This window comes from Apodemus sylvaticus, chromosome 2, assembly GCF_947179515.1.
Source record: "Apodemus sylvaticus chromosome 2, mApoSyl1.1, whole genome shotgun sequence".
In the NCBI taxonomy this organism is placed as follows: Eukaryota; Metazoa; Chordata; class Mammalia; order Rodentia; family Muridae; genus Apodemus; species Apodemus sylvaticus.
This window is the reverse complement of record NC_067473.1, coordinates 166,297,525-166,323,466: the sequence shown is the minus strand read 5'-3', so window position 1 is coordinate 166,323,466 and position 25,942 is coordinate 166,297,525. Positions and strand designations below refer to the sequence as shown.

Genomic DNA, 25,942 nt, shown 5'->3' with positions numbered 1-25,942 from the left:
GAATGCTGGAAACTTTTCCTGATTGTTTTAATCTCCTCTCATCAAACCTATGGAAATTTCCTCATAAGATGTGTTTTTTCCTTACAGAAGTTCCTTCGGCTCCAAATTACTACAGACACTTACCGGATTGGATTATCATACGATAATAAAAAAAAAAAGAAATGGGCATGGATTGACAATGGCCCATTCTAAACTGTAAGTTTCCAGATATTTTTAGAGTCTAACAGTGTTGTAAGAATCGGAAGGATTGTGTGCAAAACTTTTTTCTTGTTTCACATGGATTTCCTCATTTATTATGGAGCTCAGTGGTAAGGAAAATGTCATAAGAGTGTCTGAGAAAGTGTTACAGAAGAAAATGTATGGTGTGGGAGCTGAACAAGAATAGCTTAGTATTGCATACATCTCAGGACTGTGAGTTCTAAAATATCCAGTGCACTAGAAAAACAACCAGTTTAGATGGTGTGAAGTCAAGGAATAATCATGACAGATTCAATGAATGTGAGTCTCTCACATATGTACTTGACATATTTTTACTGTCATTAGCTTATATACTTGTTGGTTACTTATAAATATAAGAGTATGTTTACATATACATATGTATGTATGCCTAACTTCCATTTCAACATGTTGTGTTATGTAAACTCAAAGTTTTATGTTAATTTATAATCTGATAGAACACTGTTCACTGATTTTCTTTATTAATACTATTTTTTTGAGAATCTCACAGTCATAAAATAAGATCATGTCATCTCCACACCACCCCAGAAGCTTCATCTGCATCATTTCTAACATGTGCCCAACTAACTATTAGGTGCATGGTTGTAGGTGATTCACTGGAGGTAGGACACACACCAGTGACCACACCCTCAAAAAGTAATGAATATCTCCTTTCCAGTAGTAGTCAACTAACAATAGTAATTTCATATGATATAAAGGGCCCATCCCCATTATTGCAGAAATCATCTTCTCCAGAAGGCTGCATTTCACAGAGCTTTTCCTTCTCTGTGTCTTACATTCTTTCTCTGTCCTTCTGTCTAGTGTTCACTGAGTGTTGCTGGTGGTACAGAGGGGAAGAAGTTGATATAGATGTCTCTTTTAGGGCTGAGCACATATTCTCTTCTCTCTCTCTCTCTCTCTCTCTCTCTCTCTCTCTCTCTCTCTCTCTCTCTCTCTCATTTGGTTTTTCTCTGTGTAGCCCTGGCTCTCCTGGAACTCACTCTGTAGACCAGGCTGGCCTCGAACTCAGAAATCCACCTACCTCTGCCTACTGAGTGCTGGGATAAAAGGCATGTGCCACCACTGCCTGTCCCATATTCTCTTCTCTTCAGCACTTGGACCGATTCTGCCTATACCAAATTCTTCCCATTGTGAATGAAGCTTCTCTAATGGAGGTTGAGGTCATCCCAGGTCTAGGGCATGAGTATAAAAATTTAAAATACAACTTAACTCCTGACCTCTTAGAAGAGTGATTTTAAGAGTTTCCAACCTAGGTCCTGTGACCACTCGCAATCTTGGGTTTTGATTTGGATTGCAATATCAAACATGATTTCCTTGTGATAAAGGCCACAGTTACAATACAACAGCATCTAATTATTCTATAACATATCTTTCCGAGCAGTGTACAATGAAGGGTTCAGTGCATATATATATATGTATATATATATATATACATATATATATATGCACTGAAAATAATAGAAAAGAAACTGGGAAAACCCTGGAGGACACGGGCACAGGGGAAAAGTTCCTGAACAGAACACCAACAGCTTATGCTCTAAGATCAAGAATTGACAAATGGGACCTCATAAAATTACAAAGTTTCTGTAAGGCAAAGGACACTGTTAAAAGGACAAAACAGCAACCATCAAATTGGGAAAGGATATTCACCAACCCTACATCTGATAGAGGGCTAATATCCAATATATGCAAAGAACTCAAGAAGTTAGACCCCAGGGAACCAAATAACCCTATTAAAAATGGGGTACAGATCTAAACAAAGAATTTTCAGCTGAAGAAATTCAGATGGCCGAGAGGCAGGTTAAGAAGTGCTCAATATCATTAGTCATTAGGGAAATGCAGATCAAAACAACCCTGAGATTTCACCTTACACCAGTCAGAATGGCCAAGGTCAAAAACTCAGGAGACAGCAGGTGTTGGCAAGGATGTGGAGAAAGAGGAACACTCCTCCACTGCTGGTGGGGCTGTAAGATGGTACAACCACTTTGGAAATCAGTCTGGTGGTTTCTCAGAAAACTGGACATGACACTTCCCGAGGACCCTGCTATACCTCTCCTGGGCATATACCCAAAGGATTCCCCGGCATGCAATAAAGACACATGCTCCGTTATGTTCATAGCACCCTTATTTATAATAGCCAGAAGCTGGAAAGAACATAGATGTCCCTCAAAGGAGAAATGGATGCAAAAAATGTGGTATATTTGCACAATGGAATACTACTCAGCAATTAGAAACAATGAATTCACAAAATTGTTAGGCAAATGGTTTGATCTGGAAAATATCATCCTAAGTGAGGTAACCCAACCACAAAAGAATACACATGGAATGCAATCTCTGAGAAGTGGATATTAATTAGCCCAGGAACTCTGAACACCAAAGGCACAAATCGCATAACAAATGACTCCCATGAAGAAGTATGGAGAGGGTCCTGATCCTGGAAAGAATTGATCTAGCATTGGAGGGGAATATAAGAACAGAGAAAAAGGAGGGAGGTGATTGGAGAATGGATGGAGAGAAGAAGGTTTATGGGACATATGGGGAGGGGGGGATCTGGGAAAGGGTAAATCATTTGGAATATAAACAAAGAATATAGAAAATAAAAATATTAAAAAAAAGAAAAAATGAATTTTTAATATTATTTTCTGTATTCCTTGTTTACAATCCAAATGATTTTCCCTTTCCCAGTTCCCCCTCCTCATAAGTCAAATAAGCCCTCTTCCCTCTGCCCGTTCACCAATCAACCTCCTCCTACTTCTCTGTCCTGGTACTCCCCTTCAATGCTGGATCAAACCTTTCCAGGACCAGGGACCTCTCCTTTCTTCTTCTTGGGAATTATTTGATAGGTGAATTGTGTCTTGGGTGTTCAGAGCTTCTTGGCTAATATCCATTTATCAGTGACTGCATTCCATATGTGTTCTTTTGTGATTGGGTTATCTCACTTAGGATGATATTTTACAGATGCAACTATTTGCCAAGAATTTTATGAATTCATTGTTTTTAATTGTTGAGCAGTATTCCATTCTGTAAATATACCATATTTTCTGTATCTATTCCTCCACTGAGGGACATCTGGTTTCATTCCAGCTTCTGGCTATTATAAATTAGGCAGCTATGAACATAGTGGAGCATGTGCCCTTATTGCATGCCAGGGAATCCTCTTGGTATATGGCCAGGAGTGGTATAGCAGGGGCCTCCAGAAGTGTCATGCCCAGTTTTCTGAGGAACTGCCAGTCTGATTTCCAGAGTGGTTGTACCAATTTGCTTTCCTTCCAGCAGTGGAGGAGTGTTAATCTTTTTCCACATACGCACCATCACCTGCTGTATCCTGAGTTTTTAATCTTAGCCATTCTGACTGGAGTGAGGTGAAATTTCAGTGTTGTTTTGGTTTGTATTTCCTAATGACTAATGATGCTGAACATTTCTTAACGTGCTTCTCAGCCATTCGAAGTTCATTCAAGTGAAAATTCTTTGTCTAGCTCTGTACCCAATTTTTAATGGGGTTATTTAGCTCTAAGCATTTTCCTCTTAGCACTGCTTTCATTGTTTCCCATATATTTGGATATGTTGTGCCTTCATCTTCATTAAACTATAAAAAGTCGTTGATTTCTTTCTTTACTTCTTCTTTGTCCAAGGTGTCATTGAGTAGAGCATTGTTCAGCCTCCATGTGTATGTGGGCTTTCTGTTGTTTTTGTTGCTATTGAAGACCACTCTTATTCTTAGTGTTCTAATAGACAGCATGGGATTAGTTCGATCTTCTTATATTTGTGAGGTCTGTCTTGTGACCAATTATATGGCTGATTTTGGAGAAGGTACTATGAGGTGCTGAGAAAAAGGCATTTTCTTTTGCTTTAGGCTGAAATGTTCTATATATATCTGTTAAATCCAATTGGTCCAATGCTTCAATTAGTTTCACTATGCCCCTATTTAGTTTCTGTTTCCTGATCTGTCCATTGAGGAGAATAGAGTGTTGAAGTCAACCACAATTATTGTGTTAGGTGCAATGTGTGCTTTGAGCTTTAGTAACATTTCTTAAATAAATGAGAGTGCCCTAGCATTTGGAGCATAGATGTTCAGAATTGAGAGCTGTTCTTGGTCCATTTTCCCTTGACCAGTAAGAAGGGTCCTTCCGTGTCTCTTTTGATGACTTTAGGTTGAAATTCAATTTTATCTGACATCAGAATGGCTACTCCAGCTTGTTTCCTAAGACTGTTTGCTTGCAAAATTGTTTTCCAGCCTTTTACTCTGAGGTAGTGTTTGTCTTTGACACTGCGATGTGTTTCCTGTACACAGCAAAATGTAGGGTCCTGTTTATGTGTCCAGTCTGTTATTCTATGTCTTTTTATTGGGAAATTGAGTCCATTGATGTTAAAAGATATTAAGGAATAGTGACTATTACTTCCTGTTATTTTTTATGTTATTTGTATATTTGAGTGATAAACTTCTTTTGATGAAAGAAGTTTACTATCTTGATTTTTCCAGGGTATAGTTTCCCTCTGTGTATTGGTGTTTTCCACTTATTATTCTTTGTAGGGCTAGGTTTGTGGAAAGCTATTGTGTAAATTTGCTTTTGTTATATAATATACTGGTTTCTCCATTTATGGTGATTTGAGAATTTTGCTGGGTATAGTAGTCTTGGCTGGCATTTGTGTTCTCTTAGAGTCTTTATGAGATCTGCCCAGGATCTTCTAGCTTTCATGGTCTCTGATGAGAAGTCTGTTATAATTTTAATAGGTCTTCCTTTATGTGCTACTTGCCATTTTTCTCTTACTGCACTAAGTATTCTTTCTTTGTTTAGTACATTTGGGGTTTTGATTATTATGTGACAGGAGGTATTTCTCTTCTGGTCCAATATGTTTGGAGTTCTGTAGGCTTCTTGTATATTCATGAACAACTCTCTTTAGGTTAGGAAAGTTTTCTTCCACAATATTGTTGAAGATATTTGCTGACCCTTTAAGTTGTAATTCTTCATACTCATCTATACCTATAATCTTTAGTTTTGGTCTTCTCATTCTGTCCTGGATTTCCTGGATGTTTTTGGTTACAAGCTTTTTGTTTTTTGCATTTTCTTTGACTGTTGAGTCCATGGTTTCTATGATATCTTCGGCATCTGAGATTCTTCTCTCTCTTGTATTCTCTTGTTGATATTTGAATCTATGGCCCCTGATTTCTTCCCAAGGTTTTCTATCTCCAAAGTTGTCTACCTTTGTGATTTCTTAGTTGTTTCTACTTCTGCTTTTAGAACCTGGACAGGTTTGCTCAGTTCCTTCACTTGTTTGTGTTTTCCTGTATTTCCTTAATAGATTTTTGTGTTTCCTCTTTCATGACTTCTGCCTGTTGACTCAAATTCTCTTGCATTTCTTTAAGTGATTTATTTGTTTCTTCTTAATTGTCTTCTATTTGTTGACTCATATTCTCCTGAATTTCTTTAAGTATTTTTTTGTGTGTGTGTGTGTCCATTGTAAGGGCTTCTAACTGATTCATGTTCCCTGTATTTCTTTAAGACATTTATTTATGTCCTTTTTGTGTTCCTCTAACAGCATCATGACCAGTGATTTTAAATCCAAATCTTGTTTTTCTGGTGTGTTGGGGTATCTAGCACTTGCTGTTGTTGGAGAATTAGGTTCAGATGCTGCCATATTGCTTTGATTTCTGTTAGTAATGTTCCTGCATTTGCCTTTTGCCATCTGGTTATCTCTGGCCTTAGTTGGTTCTGCTGTTGCTGGTCGGTGCTTGAACCTCCAAAGGGCCTGTAAGGCTATTTCTGCACACCTGGATAACTGGGTTTTCCCTGGCACAGATAGCTGATGGGCTGTCCTATTATTAGATGCCATTAGAGCCCTAGTATGCCTTGTCTCAAGCAATGTTATTCTCAGGTTTTCTCTGTGTACCTGGTGTTGCCTGTCTGGTCAGCCTGGTAGTGAAGATTGTGGACTCCTTAGGATGACCCTCCAAGCGCCAGTCATTCTGTAGAGCAAATGGCCTAGGACAGGGCTTGCTGCTGGATTTCAAATGCTCTGCTGATGCTGGTTCTTGAATGCCCCACTTCTACCAAATAACCTGTACCTGTCTGTTCTTGAGAGAATATCAGGAAGTAGGATCTTCCCCGTGTCAGATGTGGCACATGTCTACCACATCTGATGGGAAGGGGCAGTGGTGATTCACCTGTTCTCTAGAGAGTATCAGGAAATGGGATCTTCCCTGTGTCAGATGTGGCACAGGTCTCTGGCTGAGCTGACTGCTTGGTCACAGGAGCCAAGATGGTGGTGACCTCAGGTCAGATGTGCTCCCTGCTGAGCTGGTTGCTTGGCCACAGGAGCCAAGATGGTGGGCACTCACTTCTATTCTAAAGTGGTCCTGACAGCATGGACAGCCAGGTTTCAAGACTTCAGGAAAATACGTTCCTTTCACTCCTCTAATGACACTCTCAAGAAGTCTATCACAGAAGTAGCCAGAGCACAGACAGCCTTACAAGATGTACTAATATGTTCTAATCTCAGAGATTATTAGTACTGTTAATAATTTTGGTTTGCCTATATAGAGTATCATTTCACACAGACTAGCCTTAGTCTTCCTGACTTGATCTCCCAAGCACTGGGGTTGCTGGTATTTTCCATAGAGCCAATTAATTTGTTTATAGCCTTCATACAGAGACAGAGATGGGTCTGTGGTAATATTTATAGTGAGGTCCCAGAAGCTGAGAGGATGTGTGAATACAGTTTAAAATATCTTTGTGGACATTGACTATTCTGTAGAACAGTTCCCTGGTTGCCATACCAGAGACTTCAGTAAGAATGTATAGGAGGCAAAAGGCTTCTCTGGCCACCACAAGCATATTCTACAATGAAAAGATGCAGATGCTTGCCCATATGTTACAATTACTTCTAAAGACTGAGTAACTGTGAGCCTAACTCTTGTTGCCTGTGAACAGGTCTAGGTGAACATCACTGTGAAAGTGAACATAAGAGCTCATGGTGCACCTCTGGTGCTTCATGTGTATTTGTGAATAGTTAGTGTCTACTGGATCCTTTTCATCCTTCCACATGTTCACCATACATCCTTAATGAGAGTGCCCATAAGGATATCTCTTGGATGCCTAATGCATGTATCTACATTCTTGCTGTATCTCACCTCTCCTGCCTGTTATCCATGGGCTATGTAGTTTCATTTGCCTTTCTTTTCTCTTTCTATAATGAATTTAAACATTTTGTTTCTCCCTCATTTGAATCCAATTTTAAAGAAAGGTAATTGTTTTTTAAAGTTTTGTCTATTTGGGGTTTGAGCACCATGGATTTTGGCAGATTTAATTCTCTGTCTGGAATTCTTCGACACAGATTCACATTATGCTAGGCCGGTTCAAATTCACTGTATTTCCCAACATGTCTTGAACTTCTCATCAGCTTGGATGTATCATTTAGTATTTAAATGACCATTTCACATTCATTCACTTTTCTTTTTTTCTGACTATTAGGAGAAAGACTGGCTGCCAGGCTATGCTGATCCTGTGAAATGTCAGCTCTGCTGAATCCTAAGTCTGTATAGGAATCTGCTTACTGACTGTTCATAACTCTATTGAGTGATACTTTAATTAGCAATAATCACACTTCAGATACACCTCATTGGCTACAATACTGCCACTTCACAAAGCTGAGTGATACTTTAACTATTAGTTAATATCTAATGAGGGCCTCACTCTATATCCTAATCTGACCTTATTATAATCTTCCTAATTCAGCCTCCAAATTGGTGAGTTTATAGGTCTAGCCTTTCCTAGTGTTGTATTTTTTCTCTACATTTGAAATTACATTTTCTAAGACTGCAGTTGTATTGCATTTTGGGAAGTCATTTGGTCACCATATTTCAGGGAACTGCTGTTGTCTCTGAGGCAGGAGAGCAAGAACCACAACAGTAGTCATAAATCCTCTTCTGTGACTGTACTACATTCCTCACCTTTCTCCTTAATATGGAGGCATAGGAGGAGTCCTCTGTGCCACATAACTTCTTTCTTATTTTTATATATCTTTTTTTTGTGAAGAGTATCAGGGTAAACCAACTTCAATATAAAATTATCCCATAGAAATACTGAAAATAAAATTAACTTCTTAATGAAAAATTAACAGTGCAAACTATATGAGGAGATAAGTTTGGACCAGAAGATCACTTTTATTTTTCATTTTTACTTCATTTATTTTTGTCTTATGTATACACATGTGCATTCTGCAGCAGTAATGTAGCTAGAGGGAAATTAGGGAGTTATTTTTCTCATACATTGTGAGGTCTGAAGTCTGAACTCAGGTTGTCAGGTTCAGTCAGCTATGTTACTGGCCCAAGACCTTTTTATGACTTTAAAAAAGTTAAACTTTTGTATTGATGCAATTATGATTAAGTCCATATTCATAAACATTGCTTTAAAAACCTAAGCCTAAATAAATGTAAGCTTCTGACTTAAATAACTATCCATTTTGTTTTTTTGTTTTATACTGATTTTTAAAATTATTTTATTTATTTACATTGCAGTCATTGCCCTCCTGTCCATGTCCCACTGCCACTGTTCCTCTTCCCATTTCTCCTTCCCCTTTACTCTGAGAGCCTCCCCCACAAAATTTCCCCTTTCCTGGGGCCTCAAATTTCAGCTCCCACTGAGACCAAACAATTCATTCCTCTGCTATATTTGTGCCAGGAGCCTAGGACCAACCTATGTATGCTGCCTTGTTGGTGAATCCATCTCTGGGAGCTCCCTGGGATCAGGCTTAGTTGACACTGCTGGTCTTCCTATGGTGTCACCCATCCCTTCAGCTTCTTTAATCTTTTACTTAATTCAACCAAAGGGGGTTCCCACCTTCACTCCAATGGTTGGGTATAAGTATCTGCATCTGTCTCATCCACTTATGGGTAGGGCCTCTCAGGGGACAGACATGCTAGGCTTTTGTCTGTAGGCACATCAGCAATAGTGTCAGGATTTGGTGTTTCCACATGAGGTAGATCCCCAGTTGGGGCAGTCACTAGACCACCTTTCCTTCAGTCTCTTCCCCATTTTTGTCCCTGCAGTTCTTTTAGACAGGGCCTATTCTGGGTATGAAGCTTTGACTGTGGTCTAGTAACCCTGTCCCTCCAATTGAGGTCCTATCTATGTAGTAGTGGTGGACTGTGCGAGTTCCCCCTCCCAATTGTTGGATATTTTAGCTAAGGTAACCCCCATTGATTCCAGAGAGCCACTCACGCTCAGGTCTCTGGTACTTTTTAGAGGATCCCCCCACCTCTCAACCCCAGAGGATGCATCATTACATAAGAAAGAGGAAGTTCATTTTTACAGTTTCACAGATATAATGACTGTGGCAAAGCCTGTTTCTAGGTCTATGAAAAGAGAGTAGACAAATTCCCTTATTTGGTGTGACAAGTGAAAGAAAGATGAAAGTGGAACATTTGTCATTTTGTTAATTTCCTGATGATTTGTGACTCCTTAGTGACCATAGGTCACAATGTTTTAACAGGTCTCAGTCTACTATATAACTATGGTGATGAGATGAAAAGGGAAGAAATGGTCTTCTGAAATTTGTTGTCTTAACACAGCAGAAGATATCTTTCTTCCAGGTACCCAGCTTTGTCTTTAGAATGGATGCTTTTGTTCCAAAACCTGAGGAATTCATCTCTGTTTCCCAAATGGCACAGTAGCACTTGCATAATCCCAATAAACAGTACACACTTTATCATCACCTGTATCAACCACTTCAACAATCCATGGGTTTCGCAACACAATTAGGATGTCATTGTGGGTTTCTATTTGTTATTTGGTTGGGTAGTGTTTGTTACTTTTTTCACATAGGATAATTTATACTTTTAGAGTGCATTTACTACATGTAATTATTTAGAGTGGATTAATAGTTACCAGAGTAGTTCAAGAATTTCATTCAAACTTCCATAATCTATATATGTCCTCATTCACTGTCTATTTGATGAAAGTTGAAATCTCACAGATATAGTAATATTCACTGCAGCCAGCTGCTTAAGATAGCTCAAGATGTGCAATCTGATAGGTACATGGGTTTGGTGCCAGCCTAGGCTTCACAGAATGTTTGAAATCATGCTGTACTACAGAATGAGAATCTGTCTTATGAACCCTAATAATAATAATAACAATGATAATGGTAATAATGCTAAACTGCCTAGGAATATTTTCAGGGTGATGCAATTTCTTTTATAGTATCATAATTAACCTTTAAAAATTCTGTATGGATCTAATAATACATTTTAATCCATAATCCATATCCATAATTATCAGTTTTTTCAATCATGTCTCTTGTCAACATTTCTTCATAATCAGGATCATGCAGTATATTCACTCAGAAAGTCCTTATGTTCTGAAACTGTTTGGCTCAGTTTGAGAATTAAATTTAAAAGTTCATGTCTTGACACAGGAGTCTACATATAATAAAATTAAATCATTGTAAATCTTAAAAAAATATGAATTTTAATAAATACCTATATTTTTTCAAGCAACATTCTGCAAAGAAGTTTGATGTCAACTTTACAAAAGTGTTGTCATCTGAGTGGAGGGAATCTCAATTGAGAAAGTGCCTCTATAAGATATGCTTGTAAGCAAGCCTGTAGAGCATTTTCTTAATTATTAACTGGTGTTCGAGGGCACAAACTATTGTTGGTATCACCCCTGGGACTATTGTGTTGGCTATGCTAGGAAAGAAGGACAAGCAAATTTTTGAGAGTAAGACAATAAGCTGCATCATATGTGCCTTCAAGCTCATTCCCAATGTGATTCTTGCCCTGAATTTCTGGAACAATGAACAATCATATAGAAGTTTAAGCAAAATAAATCCTTTCCTTCCCCAAGTAGTGTTAGTCACGGTATGTTCTCACGGCAATATAAACCATCAAACTAAAACAGGACAATTTTGTAACCTTCTGAAGTTCATTTCTCTGTCCCTTTCCCAGCATTTGACCCTGTACAAGGAGACATGAGGTCTATTGGTTACAATACTAATCTGCCCAGAAATACTTTCTAGGTTGAAGAAATTTCCTTTATAGCATCATAATTAACCTTTGAATATTCAGTATAGATCTAGTAATATGTCTTAATCCATAATCCATATTCATAATTATTAGTTTTTGGACTATGTCTCTCTTGATATTTTTTTTTCATGTTTAGGATCATACAGTATATTACCTCATGTCCTTAAATTCTAAAACAGTTTGGGTCACTGTTTAAGAATTGAATTTCAAAAGTTAAGTTTTGATACTGGAGTCTGCATGTAATAAAATGAGTTGTCCTAGTCCAGAGTATCATATGCAGTGCACGGACTTGTGATTAACTCTGTATTTCTTTGTATCTTTCCATATTATTGTTGTCACTATGATGTTTTAGCTAACTCAAGCTGTTTTCTTGATCAGATTTTCATTATTTTAGTTACAAAGAACTTTTGTACTGCACAAATATATTCCAAATTATTTCTCCACTCACATGTGAACATATGTGTTTCTAAATTTGGTCAATTGTAAAATTTTGACAATTACAGAAGCTGTCATGTCAATTTATGTGCAAGTTTCTGTGTGCACATGCATTTTATTTCTTATTAATTATCTTATGTTAACAACTGGTGTATACTGGGTTATTCCTTTGGCCTATGTTTGATGTATGCATGTGATTTTATGAACGCACTCATGAGTCTATCTCGTGGCTGACTGATGTCCATATTCATTCCTACAGAATATTGCCTGTTAGGTCTATGCTCTATAAGTAACTTACTTTCATTTACCTTGGATTTTTTTACATTCCTAAATTTGATAAATTTGAATATTTCATTTCTTCTCATCTTAAATCCAACAATCAAAAACAGTGACATATTTTCCTAAAGACTGATCCCTTTGAAGTGTCAGTCTCACATAGTTAGGATGCATTTCATTCTCTTTCTCTCTTTGACAGAATCTCTCATTAACACAACTAGCTTCAAACTACCTATATGTTGCAAGCTAGCATTGAACTTTGATCCTCCTATATTGATTAGTATGAAACAGGACTACAAGTCCCACTTGGGCAGGTTAGATTTAATATTGAGGCTCTCCATTTCAAGTGTATTCTTTAGTCAGCTTCCTCTATTAGGAAAATAAAACTGCCTATAATCCTTCCCTGACCATCTAGAGTTAATTCAGCTCCTGCAAACACCTTAGTGTAAAGTGTTAATCTGATTTCTGTTGGTTTATCCAATAGGATCTTAATTATCAATTATGAAATAATTACTTTTTATTTCTTGTTTTGCTACTTAGCCTAGACTGTCCTGGATCTCACAATCCTTCTTCTTTGGTGGTAATTTGCTTTGTGTTCTAATGTAGTTTTTTTCATTTAGCTATGTATTTTTTGGCAGAAGGGTAGCTGTGGCCTCTAGTATAACATCCTGAGGAAATCAGAGCTGTGTTTCATACAGGCAATTCAGTAGATTACCATGCTTCCATGAACCTATTAGTTATGAGGTAGGGAAGAAGAGGGGGATATAGTCTAAAGCATTAGTTACAAACCCTCATCTGTGACTCTATTTCAAATCTCCTCTTTCTTCTTAAAACACAAACATAAGGCCTTGTTCTGTGTAATACACACATCTGTTTTAGTATTACCCTACCATTCTTGTTGAAAAAATACAAATGTGAAAGCAGGTTAAGGCAAAATAATTCTTTGAAAATATTGAAAATCTGATTTACCTCCTGACCAAATAATTGTGAGTGGGAAATCAAATTGAAACTTTGTGTGATCCTGACACTATTACTTTTCAAAGAACACTTGGTGATGAACCTATGATTATTAGTTCTATATTCTGTATACTTTGGCCAATGGAACATTTTAAACTATTACTCATTTCAATGAATGTTCAAAATTGAACAGTTACCCATTATTGTTTTTGTTCTTCAGTTCCTTGAACATAATGGAAAGCAATGTAAGGGGTAGAGGATGCATGTTCTTATCCAAAACAAGACTAGAAAATGATAATTGTGAAAATACCTACCCCTGTATTTGTGAGAAGAGACTGGAAAAGTTTCCTGATTGATTCTCCAACAACAGGTAAAGGTAAAAATTCCATGAGCTGATTATCATTTGCTTTTTGTAATAATTTGTGACTGCTTACAAATACAAAAACGCAAAAACAAAAAAGTGATTTGTTCACAGGTCTTAGTCTGCTGTGTAAACAGAGAGAAGAGCTGGAAGAGTTTGGGAATGTTCTCCAGAATCTGATGTGATAGAGCAGAGTCTTCTTCCTGGTGGAGACAGGACACATCTCCACTGGTGCATGGGTATACTTTGTTCCAAAGCCTCTAGGACTCTGCTCTTACTGCTTTCTTAAACTTGTATAGAACTAAATAAAGAACCCCAATAAACAACATGAGTATTTCATTATAAGTAGAATACATCCTCTTAAATGAAAGCACAGTTATCAGAATGTAATTTTATGTTTTGGTTTCTCATTTGTTAGTTTATTACTAATTTGTTTTCTTCTGAATTTTGTTTCATGTAGAAGTTTTTCTCATTGTTACAAACATTTCTTTTGGCCATTAAATATAATTTCAAGTTCGGTGAACAGTTGCTAGCATAATTTAGGGAAATGCTGAATATCTTTTATCCATGTCATCAGTTATTATACCCTCTTTAATCCACCTAGGATTAGTTGAGGCCTTATAGTATGGTGTCTTAATATCCAGCTGAGAAACATGGACTTTAATAAATAAGTATACTTTTTATCCTCCATCAAATCCCTCCTTCTTCTGACTTAGTGGCAGGACACAACATATCTTATAGGAGAATGTTGCTAAATTGACAATTATGTCTCATTAATCTGATCACTTTCTCAGGAATCTGCAAGATAGTCCATTACAGAGGCACATTCTCCCAGAATAAACTTAATCCTTTGGTAAAGCACATCCTGTACCAGACAGTTATCTCCATAGAGTGCCAACTACAACTCCAGAGGTCATAGTCTAGAGCTCACTCTATGTAACCCAGAAGTGAGGCTGCCTGAGAAGACTAAATGGACAGCAACAGGGAAAGTAATTGACTTCTGTTTCTTGGGCCAAATGGAAATTATATGAGAACTGTGCAAGTGAATGGTGTGTAAGAGTTAACCCATGCTGATCTTCCCTGGATCTGCCTATAATATATACGTTATAGCATTCTTATATTTTATAAACGATATTTGTCTTTAGAAATGAGTATTCAAAAGATTATAAGTAACCTAGTTCTTAACATTGTCAATTTCATTATTGTTACTGAAGAAATTTCTCCAAATATGTATCTCGTGTTTTTCTACAGAAATGGTGTCAGGGTCAACTTGAACCCTTTGCCATTTATAACATGATGCACAATTTATATGCCAAATTAATACATGTTTATACAACTACAGCCTAAAATAAATTTCAATGTCAAGTAATGATATAATTTTCCATTCTGAACAATAAACATAGTTTAAACCTATATTTTAAAATTTTTTCAGTAATTTTAGTAGACATCATTCTACTTTGATGTCATAAGTAAGATTTCCCCTCTCCTCCTCAAGTTCTCTCACTTCCAGTTTAGAAAGTCAGAAAATCTTCCTCTGTAGACATTGGAGCTCAATGCATTTTTTTCACACAGGATTTTACATCTCAATAAATTTATTTGAAGAAAGGAGGTCATATATGATGACCACAACCCACATGCTTTTGTGGTCTTCTGAATTGTACATTTAAATAATTTCATGAAATGTTAGACTTATTTAATGCAATATACATTTAGGAGTCTAAAGCTAGGAGATTGTGAATTCAAGACCCTCTTTGGCTATATAGTAAGACTTGTCTATGAAACAGAGTCACAAATCATTTTATACATCAAGTATCTCTATCCCGCTGAAGTTTTCATTAAAATAACTTATGTAACTGACATTCGTTTTGACATAATTGAGTTACTAGTGAGAAATCACTTAAAAATGAACTTGGAAAGATTGAAGGGATGGAAGACAGGACATCAGAAAACTGACATAGGATATCTGGGACCTGAAATATTTGCTCCTTTCCCACAAAAATATTATTCCACAGAAATTTTATCATGAGATGTGTTATTTGCTGTATAAAAGTCCTTCAAACTTCTTTCTCCAAACAGTTCCTGGACTATATTATCTTATAATATCAAAGGAGAATAGTAATGGATTGGCTATGGCCCATCCTAACTGTGAGTTTCCTGAACCTTTCACACTCTCACACTAGTACAGAAGTTGGAGACTTGCAAACAAAGCTTTTTTTTTGTTTCTCATTTCACATGGCTTTCATCGTTTTCCTTTTGTTTCTTTTTTAAGTTATTTTATTTACATCCCAAATGCTGCCTACTTCCCAGTCACCCACGCAGAGTTCTTCAGTCCCTCTCCCTCCCATTTGACTCTGAGAGGATGAGCCACCTTCACAAATGCCTTTATGCTCACCTCAGCCCATTGCCCTTCTCTGATGCATCAAGTCTCTATGTGGTTAGACATATCATCTCCAACTGATGCCAAAATAGGCAGTCCTCTGATACAAATGTTCCCTGAGAGCCACTAACCATCCAATGTATGCTCTTTGGTTGGTGGTTCAAACTCTTGAAACACTACAAGTTCCAAGTTAGTTGATACTGTTGTTCATTCTAAGGGATTGCCATCGCTTCAGATTTGTCTATCCTTCCTCTAACTGTTTCATAGGAGCTCCCAGCCTCATTCAAATGGTTGGGTATAAGTATCTACATCTGCCTCAGCCAGTTGCTGGGTGACTCTCTGAAGGAAACCATGGTAGCCTATTTCCTGCAAGCACAACATGGCATCAGTAATATTGTCATCTCTTGGTGTCTGCACATAGAATAGATCAGAAGTCGGGCTGCTCACTGGACGGCCTTTCCTTTAGTCTCTGTTCCATATTTCCCCTGCATTTACTTTAGACAGAAACTCTGGGTCAAATATTTTAAAGGTAGGTGGGTTGTACAGAGCCATGTTGGGGTGTCATGCCACATGGTAGGAACTTGACGTTGGCCAAGGACAAGGGATTTGGGCATGAATCTGATGTTAGGGCATAATAGGAAAGTAGGTTACAGCAAGAATTTTTATCCTAGGTTGGAGTGCTCATCCTTTCCTCCCTGCCTCTCTCCCTCCTGTGTTCTTTCCCTTCTTCTCTCCCTCCCTCTTCCTCCTATTATTATATTTTTCTGTCTTCTACATGAAATCCAAGCATCATTACTTGAGTCTTCCTTCTTGTTAAATATCCTATGATGTGTGAGCTCTATCAGTGGAGTTCCTTATTTTTAGCTAATATCCACTTATCTATGATTACATACTAAACATGCCCTTTTGGGTCTTGGTTATCTCACTCAGGATGACCTTTTTTTATTCCATCAATTTTCCTGCAAAATTCATGATGCCCTCATTTTTGTTAGCTGATTACTACTCTGCTGTGTAAATGAACCACATTTTCTGTATCTATTCTTCAGTTGAGGAACATCTGGATTGTTTCCAGCATCTGGTGGTTACTAGTAAAGCTTCTGTGGACATAGTGGAGACATGCCTTTGTGGTAAGGTAGGGTATCTTTTTGGATTTCTTTCTTTATTTCTTCTTTGGCCAAGGTATCATTGAGTAGAGTATTGTTCAGCCTCCATGTGTATGTGGGCTTTCTGTTGTTTTTGTTGCTATTGAAAACAACTCTTACGACATAGTGATCTGATAGGAGGCATGGGATTAGTTCAATCTTCTTATATTTGTTGAGGTCTGTCTTGTGACCAATTATGTGGTTGATTTTGGAGAAGGTACCATGAGGTGCTGAGAAAAAGGTATATTCTTTTGCTTTAGGGTGAAATGCTCTATAAATATCAGTCAAATACAATTGGTCCAAAGCTTCAATTAGTTTTACTGTGTCCCTGTTTAGTTTCTGTTTTCCTGATCGGTCCATTGAGGAAAGTGGAGTGTTGAAGTCACCCACAATTATTGTGTTAGGTGCAATGTTTGATTTGAGCTTTAGTAGAGTTTCATTTACAAATGAGGGTGCCCTTGCATTTGGTGCATAGATGTTCAGGATTGAAAGTTCTTCTTGGTGGATTTTTCCTTTGAGCAGTAAGATGTGTCCTTCTATGTCACTTTTGATGACTTTAGGTTGAAAGTCAATTTTATCTGATATTAGAATGGCTACTCCAGCTCATTTCCCAAGACCATTGGCTTGTAAAATTGTCTTCCAGCCTTTTACTCTGAGGTAGTTTTTGTCTTTGACACTTAGGTGTGTCTCCTGTATGCAGCAAAATGTAGGGTCCTGTTTCCTTATCCATTCTCTTAGTCTATGTCTTTTTATTGGGGAATTGAGTCTATTGACGTTAAGAGATATTAAGGAATAGTGATTTTTACTTCCTGTCATTTTTGATGTTATTTTTATATTTGAGTGGTTATCTTCTTTTGGGTTTGATGAAAGAAGGTAACTACCTTGCTTTTTCCAGGGTGTAGTTTCCCTCCTTGTATTGGAGTTTTCCTCCTATAATTCTTTGCAGAGCAGGGTTTGTGGAAAGATATTGTGTAAATTTGGTTTTGTCATGGAATATCTTGGTTTCTCCATATATGGTGAATGAGAGTTTTGCTGGGTATAGTAGTCCTGGCTGACATTTGTGTTCTCTTAGAGTCTACATGAGATCTGCCCAGGATCTTCTAGCTTTCATGGTCTCTGGTGAGAAGTCTGGTGTGATTCTGATAGGTCTTCCTTTATATGTTACTTGGCCTTTTTCTCTTACTGCTGTTAATATTCTTTCTTTGTTTAGTGCATTTGAGGTTTTGGTTATTATGTGACAGGAGGTATTTCTGCTCAGGTCCAGTCTGTTTGGAGTTCTGTAGGCTTCTTGTATATTCATGGGCATCTCTCTCTTTAAGTTGGGAAAGCTTTCTTCCATAATTTTGTTAAAGATATTTGCTGGCCCTTTCAGTTTCATCTATACCTATAATCCTTAGGTCTGGTCTTCTCATTGTGTCTTGGATTTCCTGGATGTTCTGGGATACAAGCTTTTTGCATTTTGCATTTTCTTTGACTGTTAAGTCAATGGTTCCTATGGTATCTTTGTCATCTGAGATTTTTTTTCTTCCATCTCTTTTAGTCTGTTGTTGATATTTGCATCTATGGCCCCTGATTTCTTCTCAAGGTTTTCTATTTCCAAAGTTGTCTCCCTTTTTGATTTCTTAATTGCTTCTACTTCTGTTTTTAGATCCATGATGGTTTTGCTCAGTTCTATCATTTGTTTGTTTGTGTTTTCCTTTAATTCTTTAAGAGATTTTTGTGTTTCCTCTTTCAAGTTCTCCTACATTTCTTTAATTTTTTTTTTTTTTTTTTTTTTTTTTTTTTGCATTTCTCCTCATTGGCTTCTATCTCTTGAGCCTTATTCTCCTGAATTTCTTTAAGTGATTTTTGTGTTTCCATTATACGGGTTTCTACCTTATTCATGTATATTTCTTTAAGAGATTCATTTATGCCCTTTTTGTGTTCTAGCAACATCATGACCAGTGATTTTAAATCCAAATCTTGTTTTTCTGGAGTGTTGGCATAACCAGGACTTGCTGATGTTGGAGAGTTTGGTTAAGATGCTGCCATACTGCCTAGATTTCTGTTAGTAGTGTTCCTGTGTTTGCCCTTTGCCATCTTGTTCTCTGGCATTAGTTGGTCTTGTCTCTGGTTGGAGTTTGAGCCTCCTGTGAGGCTCTAGGGCTATTTCTGCAACACTGGATGGCAGGGTTTCCCCTGTTGCAGATTGCTGATGTGCTGTCTTCTTCTTGGGTGCCCTTGCAGCCCTAGTGTGCCTTGCCCCAGATTCTCACTGTGAACCAGATGGTGCCCATTTGCTCCTTCAGGGAATGCTGATGATGTATGCTGCCGGACCTTTTCTGAGTGATGATCACTCTGCTAGGCAGCCGATCTCCCAACTGGGTTGGTGCACAATAGGCTAGCCTAGCTGCTCAGGCCCCGAGTCTAGGCAAAGGTTTGAGGAAAGTTCCCTTTGGGCTATGAGTGTTAATTGGCCTGTCAGGTGGCCAGGATGGTGGTATGAACACACTCCCTGAAAGTACTGGGAGAGTCTGCTGGGCTAACAACCTCCTGGCTGGGTTGGCACACAGATGGCCCACCGAGCAGCCCAGGTATTGGGGGCAGTCCAGGGCCTGTCAGGCCTCGACCCTCACTATGTTAGCCTCAGGCTTTGCCTGCTAGATCTCTCTGGCTACCCGTAGCCAAAATGGCAGTGTGCCCTGGGCCGGGCAAACCACCTCCTGGCCGGCTTGGCACACCAATGGCCCCCCGAACAGCCCAGCGCCTGGGTGCAGGCCAATGCCTGTCGGTCTTAGACCCCCGTGATGTTGGCCTCCGGTTATGTTTGTGTACTTCAGGCTATCTGATCTCTCTGGCATCCGAGAAACAAGATGGAGGCGAGTCTCTTGTAACTGACTAGCAGGAGGCTGATTTCTGATGTGGCTTCTGTGTGGTGACAGGCTCTGTAAATCCACCACTGCTTGCAGCCCGTCTGGCCAGCGATGGCCAGTGGTAGTGGGTGCAGGGCCTACCTGGACCCTGTCCCCTTGGTTCCACTGCTGATGGCCCTTCCACTGGATCAGCTCGTACTGCTGTTGCCTCTGCTGCTGCCTCCAGGGTATCTTTTCATATGCCTAGGAGTAGTATAGCTGCAACTTCAGGTACAACTATTTCCAATATTCTAATGAACTGCTAGATTGATTTTTAACAGTGGTTGTATGTGTTTGTCATACCATCAGCATGAAGAAGTGTTCCTATTCCTTTACATCCTGGTCAGCATGTGCCGTCACTTATGTTTTTGATCTTAGCCATTCTGATTGGGATAAGGTAGAATCTCAGGTAATTTAGGTTTGCATTTATCTGATGAGTAAGGACTTTAAATATTTCTTTAAGCGTTTCTTAGCCATTCATGGTTCTTCTGTTGTGAATTCTCTATTTGGCTCTGTATCCCATTTTTAATTAAATTACTTGGTTTTCTGGAGTCTAATTTCTTGTGTTCTTTGGATATTTTGGATATTAGCCCTCTATCAGATGTGGGGTTGCTAAACATCTTTTCCAAATCTTTATGATGCCATTTTGTACTATTGACAGTGAGTGTCCTTTGGCTTACAGAAATTTTCAGTTTCATAAGGTGCCATTTGTCAATTGTTAATCTTATAGCCTGAGCCATTGGTGTTCTGTTCAGGAAATTTTCCCTTGTGCAAAGGTGTTGGAGACTTTCCAATTTCTATTCTTCAGCTTCAGTATATCAGATTTTAAGTGGAGTTCCTTGTTTCATTCAAATTTGAGCTTAGTAGAAGGTGATAAATATGAATCAATTTTCATTCCTCTACATACAGTGTGCCAGTTAGACTATCACCATTTTTTGAAGATGCTTTCTTTTTCCACTGTATGATTTTGGCTTCTTTGTAAAACATCAGGTGTCCATAGGAGTGTGGGTTTGTTTCTGGGTCTTCACTTCCTTTCCATCGATCTACCTTTCTGTGTCTGTACCAACTTAGTTTTCTTTTTACTATTTCTCTGTAGTACAGCTGGAGGTCAAGAATGGTTATTCCTGCAGAAGATTTTTATTGTTAATAATAGCTCTTGCTATAATTTTTTTCTTTCTTTGTTTTGGTTTTTATTTGTTTTTCCATATGAACTTTCTGTATCTGTGAAGAATTGTGTTGGAATTTAATGGGGATTTCACAGAGTTTTTAGATTTGTTTGGTAAGATGACCATCTTCACTATGTTACCACTACTGATCCATGAGCATGAAGATCTTTCCATATTCTGGGGTCTTGTTTGATTTTGTCCTTCAGGGAACTAAAATTCTTGTCGTATACATCTTTCACTTGTTTGGTTAGAGTTACATCGAGATATTTTATATTACATGTGGCTAGTATGAAGGGTGTTGTTTTTATAATTTCTTTATCAGATCCTTTATCATTTGTAGAAAAGAAGGCTACTGATTTGTTTGAGTTAATTTTCTATCCAGCCAATTTGCTGAAGCTGTTTATCAACTCAAGATTTCTGGTAGAATTTTTGGGGTCACTTTTGTATCCTACCATATAATTCACAAATAGTGATATTTTGACTTCATTTCCAATTTGTATCCATTTGATCTTTGTTTCTTGTTGAATTGCTCTAGTTAGTACTTCAAATACTACATTTAATATATAAGGAAAGAGAGCAGGCATCCCTGTCTTGTCTGAGATTTGAGTGGGATTGCTTCAAGTTTCCCTCCATTGAATTTGAGGTTGGATGTTGGTTTGCTATATATTGTTTTTATTATCTTTAGGTATGTACAATAAATTTCTTATCTTGTCAAGACTTTTAATATGAAAGGGCATTGAATTTTGTCAAAGTCTTTTCCTGTATCTTATGAGATGATCATTTAATTTTTTTCTTTGACTTTGTTCATATAGTAAATTAAACCATTTCTGCATCTCTCGGATGAAGCCTACTTGATCTTAGGGAATGAGTATTTTAGTGTATTATTGAATTCAGTTTTTAAGAATTTTATTGAGTACTTTGGCTTAGATATTCATAAGCAAAATTTGTCTGAATTTTTCTTTCTGTTTTGGGCCTTTGTATTGTTTGGGTATCAGAGTAACTGTGGTTTCATAGAATTAATTCTGTAGCTTACCTTCTGTTTATGTTTTCTGGAATAGTTTCAAGAGTGTTGGTAATAGTTCTTCCTTAAAGGCCTGGTAGAATTCTGCACCATCTGGCCTGGGTTTTTTTTTTATTCGATATATTTTTTATTTACATTTCCAATGGTTTCCCCTTTTCTAGCCCGCCACTCCCTGAAAGTCCCATAAGCCCCCTTCTCTCCCCCTGTCCTCCCACCCACCCCTTCCCACTTCCCAGTTCTGATTTTACCCTATACTGCTTCACTGAGTCTTTCCAGAACAAGGGGCCACTCCTCCGTTCTTCTTGTACCTCATTTGATGTGTGGATTATGTTTTGGGTATTCCAGTTTTCTAGGTTAATATTCACTTATTAGTGAGTGCATACCATGATTCATCTTTTGAGTCTGGGTTACCTCACTTAGTATGATGTTCTCCAGCTCCATTCATTTGCCTAAGAATTTCATGAATTCATTGTTTCTAATGGCTGAATAGTACTCCATTGTGTCGATATATCACATTTTTTGCATCCACTCTTCTGTTGAGGGATACCTGGGTTCTTTCCAGCTTCTGGCAATTATAAATAGGGCTGCTATGAGCATAGTGGAACATGCATCCTTATTACATGCTGGGGAATCTTTTGGGTACATGCCCAGGAGTGGTATAGCAGGATCTTCTGGAAGTGAGGTGCCCAGTTTTCGGAGGAACCGCCAGACTGAATTCCAGAGTGGCTGTACTAATTTGCAACCCCACCAGCAGTGGAGGAGTGTTCCTCTTTCTCCACATCCTCTCCAACACCTGCTGTCTCCTGAATTTTTAATCTTAGCCATTCTGACTGGTGTAAGGTGAAATCTCAGGGTTGTTTTGATTTGCATTTCCCTAATAACTAATGAAGTTGAGCATTTTTTAAGATGTTTCTCTGCCATCCGAAGTTCTTCAGGTGAGAATTCTTTGTTTAACTCTGTAGCCCATTTTTTAATAAGGTTGTTTGGTTTTCTGGAGTCTAACTTCTTCATTTCTTTATATATATTGGATATTAGCCCTCTCTTGTTGTTTTGCTGTTGTATCTTTTTTGGGCGCATTTTAATATCTCTTTCTATTTGAGTTTTGTGACTCTTTAAATTGTTTACCTGATATTGGTTTAACTTTGGTGCATGTTATCTGTGAAGGTCAGAGGCAGTGTTTGAGCAAATATTAGACAAGGAAGAGGACTGGTCCAGAAGGTATCTGCATAATGAACACAGGTCAGGCCTGAGCGATCTAGGATAGAAAGAATAGAAAGGATAGAAAAAATTTTTCTGAGTCTTGTGGGTACTGTGAGGGGACAAAATTGATCAAGATATCTCCATAGAGCCAAACACATTTTATCTTCTCTTCAGCAGTTTGACAGTTCTATAGCTCTGAACTGCCCACTTACTACTGCAAAGAGAATCTTCCCTGGCCAAGTTTGACAGCATGCATATGAATGTCAACAGTATAAATTGGTCATCTAATCACTTAGCAAATGGACTGTAGGAAGATTCTCTTAGGGCCTTTAACCTCCCTAATGATGTTTTTTTTTTATTGAGACTATAATACCAAACGTGGTTTTCCCATGAGGAATAGCAAGTGAGGATAGCAAGTTTGCAAATCTTCAGAAAACTTTTCTTGTCTCATACAAGACTCTTAAGCACATTGTTGTGTAGGTAGTCAGGGAACAGACAGGCTTACAAGATGTATTCATATGTCTAAAATATAAAATTATCAGTATTATTACAAATTTGGTTTTGCACAAGAAGGATAATTTCACATAGGGATGCTCTTTCCATATAGCCTCTTTTCTCTCTCTTGCACGCACTAGGCTAACAGCCTTTTTTCCATCATTACTGACAAAGAGTTAAAACATTTGTTTAGAGCATGTAGTACCATACACAGGCAGAGATGGCCAAGTAGTAACATTTCCAATAACATTCCATCAGGGGACAGAATGCCTGCCCTCAGGTTAAGTGAACTTTGTGGACCTTGACTGTGCAACAGAACTTTTCCCTGATGTAGATGTGCTTATTATGACCAGACCTGTGGCTCTGGTAAGGAAATATGGTTGAGAGGAGGTTTGTGGTGTCACTACCAAAAATTTTCCAGTGGAAAGATGTAGAAACTGTGCTCCTGCTTACAATGACATCTTATAATAAAACCAATTAGCAACTGTGAATCTAATTCATTCTTCTTGCATAGAAAACGAGATGAGCATCACTATGGGATGTGCAGAATGCTGCCATGGAAAATGAAGACATGTTCTGAAACTTACTTAACAGAGCAGAAGTCATCTTCCTCTCTACTAAATGCAGCAGCTTGTGTCTCAAGAATGGTCACCCTTTGTTCCTAGTGCCATGAAATAACTCTTTCTTTCCTGAATGACACACAGAACCCAGGAAATAAAAAACATATTTTATCATCCTGAGATGGCACACGAGGATATGCCATTTTAATGCCCCATTGTTTTGACATCACAAGAAAAAACTAGAATGCTGTAATGGGTTTCTTTCTGCTACTTGGTTGCCTAGTGTTCATTTGTTTCATGTAGAAGGATATTTTTTTAAAATAATTTTTTGATTAAAAATATAATTTCATATTTGGTGATTAGGCATCAATAAATTCATACAACTATCCATTCAACATACATCTTCTTATCCTCTCTCTGTCTCTTATCTATCTATATCTATATTTATCTCTCTATCTCTATATCTCTATATATCTCCTGTTTGTTTTCTGTCTCTTTCTCTCTGTCTCTCTGCCCCTCTGTCTCTCTCTGTTTCTCTGTCTCTCTCTGTCTCTCTCTGTCTCTCTCTCTCTCTCTCTCTCTCTCTCTCTCTCTGCTTCTCTATCACACATACACAAACACATTTGTTCATAATTTTGAAATCACTTAGATACAATAATGTTCACTGAGACGAGCTGCTTGCCATGGCTCAGACATAAAATTTACAGGTACATGAGTTTGGGTGCATAGAAAGCTTAAACCACTGTGGACTATAGCATTAGACTGTCTCATAAAGCACAATAATGATAATAATAATGATAATGATAATAATAATAATAATAGCAATATCATTAGTAATAAAAAAAACTGTCCATAAGCATTTTCTCCATGGCCTGCCTCTACATCATCACCTCCTGAGATCCTGTCAGGACTTCCTTCATTGAGTCTGTGATGTGGAAGTGTAAGAAAATAATGCCTTTCCCCAAAGTTGCTTTTATCATGATGTTTCATAACTAAAAACATAATTAAGATAACCATCAAATATTAACAGAGCAATTCTTTCACCACCTAAATTTCATTTCTGCCCCTTGTCCTTCTTTACTTGGGCCACATGAGCAGACAAATGATACATGTACTATAAATTAGTATGGCCTATTCCAGAGTGCCATATTCGTACACTAAGTACAATTTGTGGCAAGATCCACATATCTCTGCAACTTTCAATAATTGTTATTATTAACATTATTTTTTAGCTACTTCAAGCTTTCTTCACAAATCAAGTGATTATTTTTGTTATAAAGCACCTTATTACACAAATATTCCAAAATATTTTGTCATTCACATGTGAACACATGATGTGCTTATGAGTTTTAACAATTATGAATAAAGGTCTTGTGCCAACTTGTGTGTCTCTATGTGAACATATCTTTAATATTCTTTAGTAAACATTTAGAATTGTGATATCAGAATATGTATATTAAATTCAGGTTCATTTCACAAGGAATCTCTAGCATATTTTGAATATTTTCATTCTATGCAGTATGGGAAAATTCCCCTTCCCCCAACACAATAATTGTGGGTGACTTCAACACTCCACTCTCCTCAATGGACCGATCAGGAAAACAGAAACTAAACAGGGACACAATAAAACTAATTGAAGCTTTGGACCAATTGGACATGACTGATATTTATAGAACATTTCACCACAAAACAACAGAATATACCTTTCTCTCAGCACCTCATGGTACCTTCTCAAAAATAGACCATATAATTGGTCACAAGACAGTCCTCAACAAATATAAAAAGATCGAACTAATCCCAT

At 37.7% G+C, this 25,942-nt stretch overlaps 1 protein-coding gene across 5 annotated transcripts in view; it reads left to right on the top strand.

Annotated features, from left to right (window-relative positions):
* LOC127679301 (killer cell lectin-like receptor 5) overlaps window positions 1-25,521 on the top strand; it is a 403,713-nt gene extending 378,192 nt beyond the window's left edge. For 4 of the 5 annotated variants that reach the window (XM_052175035.1, XM_052175037.1, XM_052175046.1 and 1 more), the window contains exon 8: window positions 13,404-14,702. In XM_052175035.1, coding sequence (XP_052030995.1) covers window positions 13,404-13,410 — 7 coding nt within the window. In that variant the 3' untranslated portion in view covers window positions 13,411-14,702. Of the gene's footprint in view, window positions 1-13,403; window positions 14,703-24,095 lie in introns of those variants that run through there. The other variant, XM_052175050.1, reaches the window with a different exon arrangement.
* The last annotated feature ends 421 nt before the right edge of the window (window positions 25,522-25,942 follow it).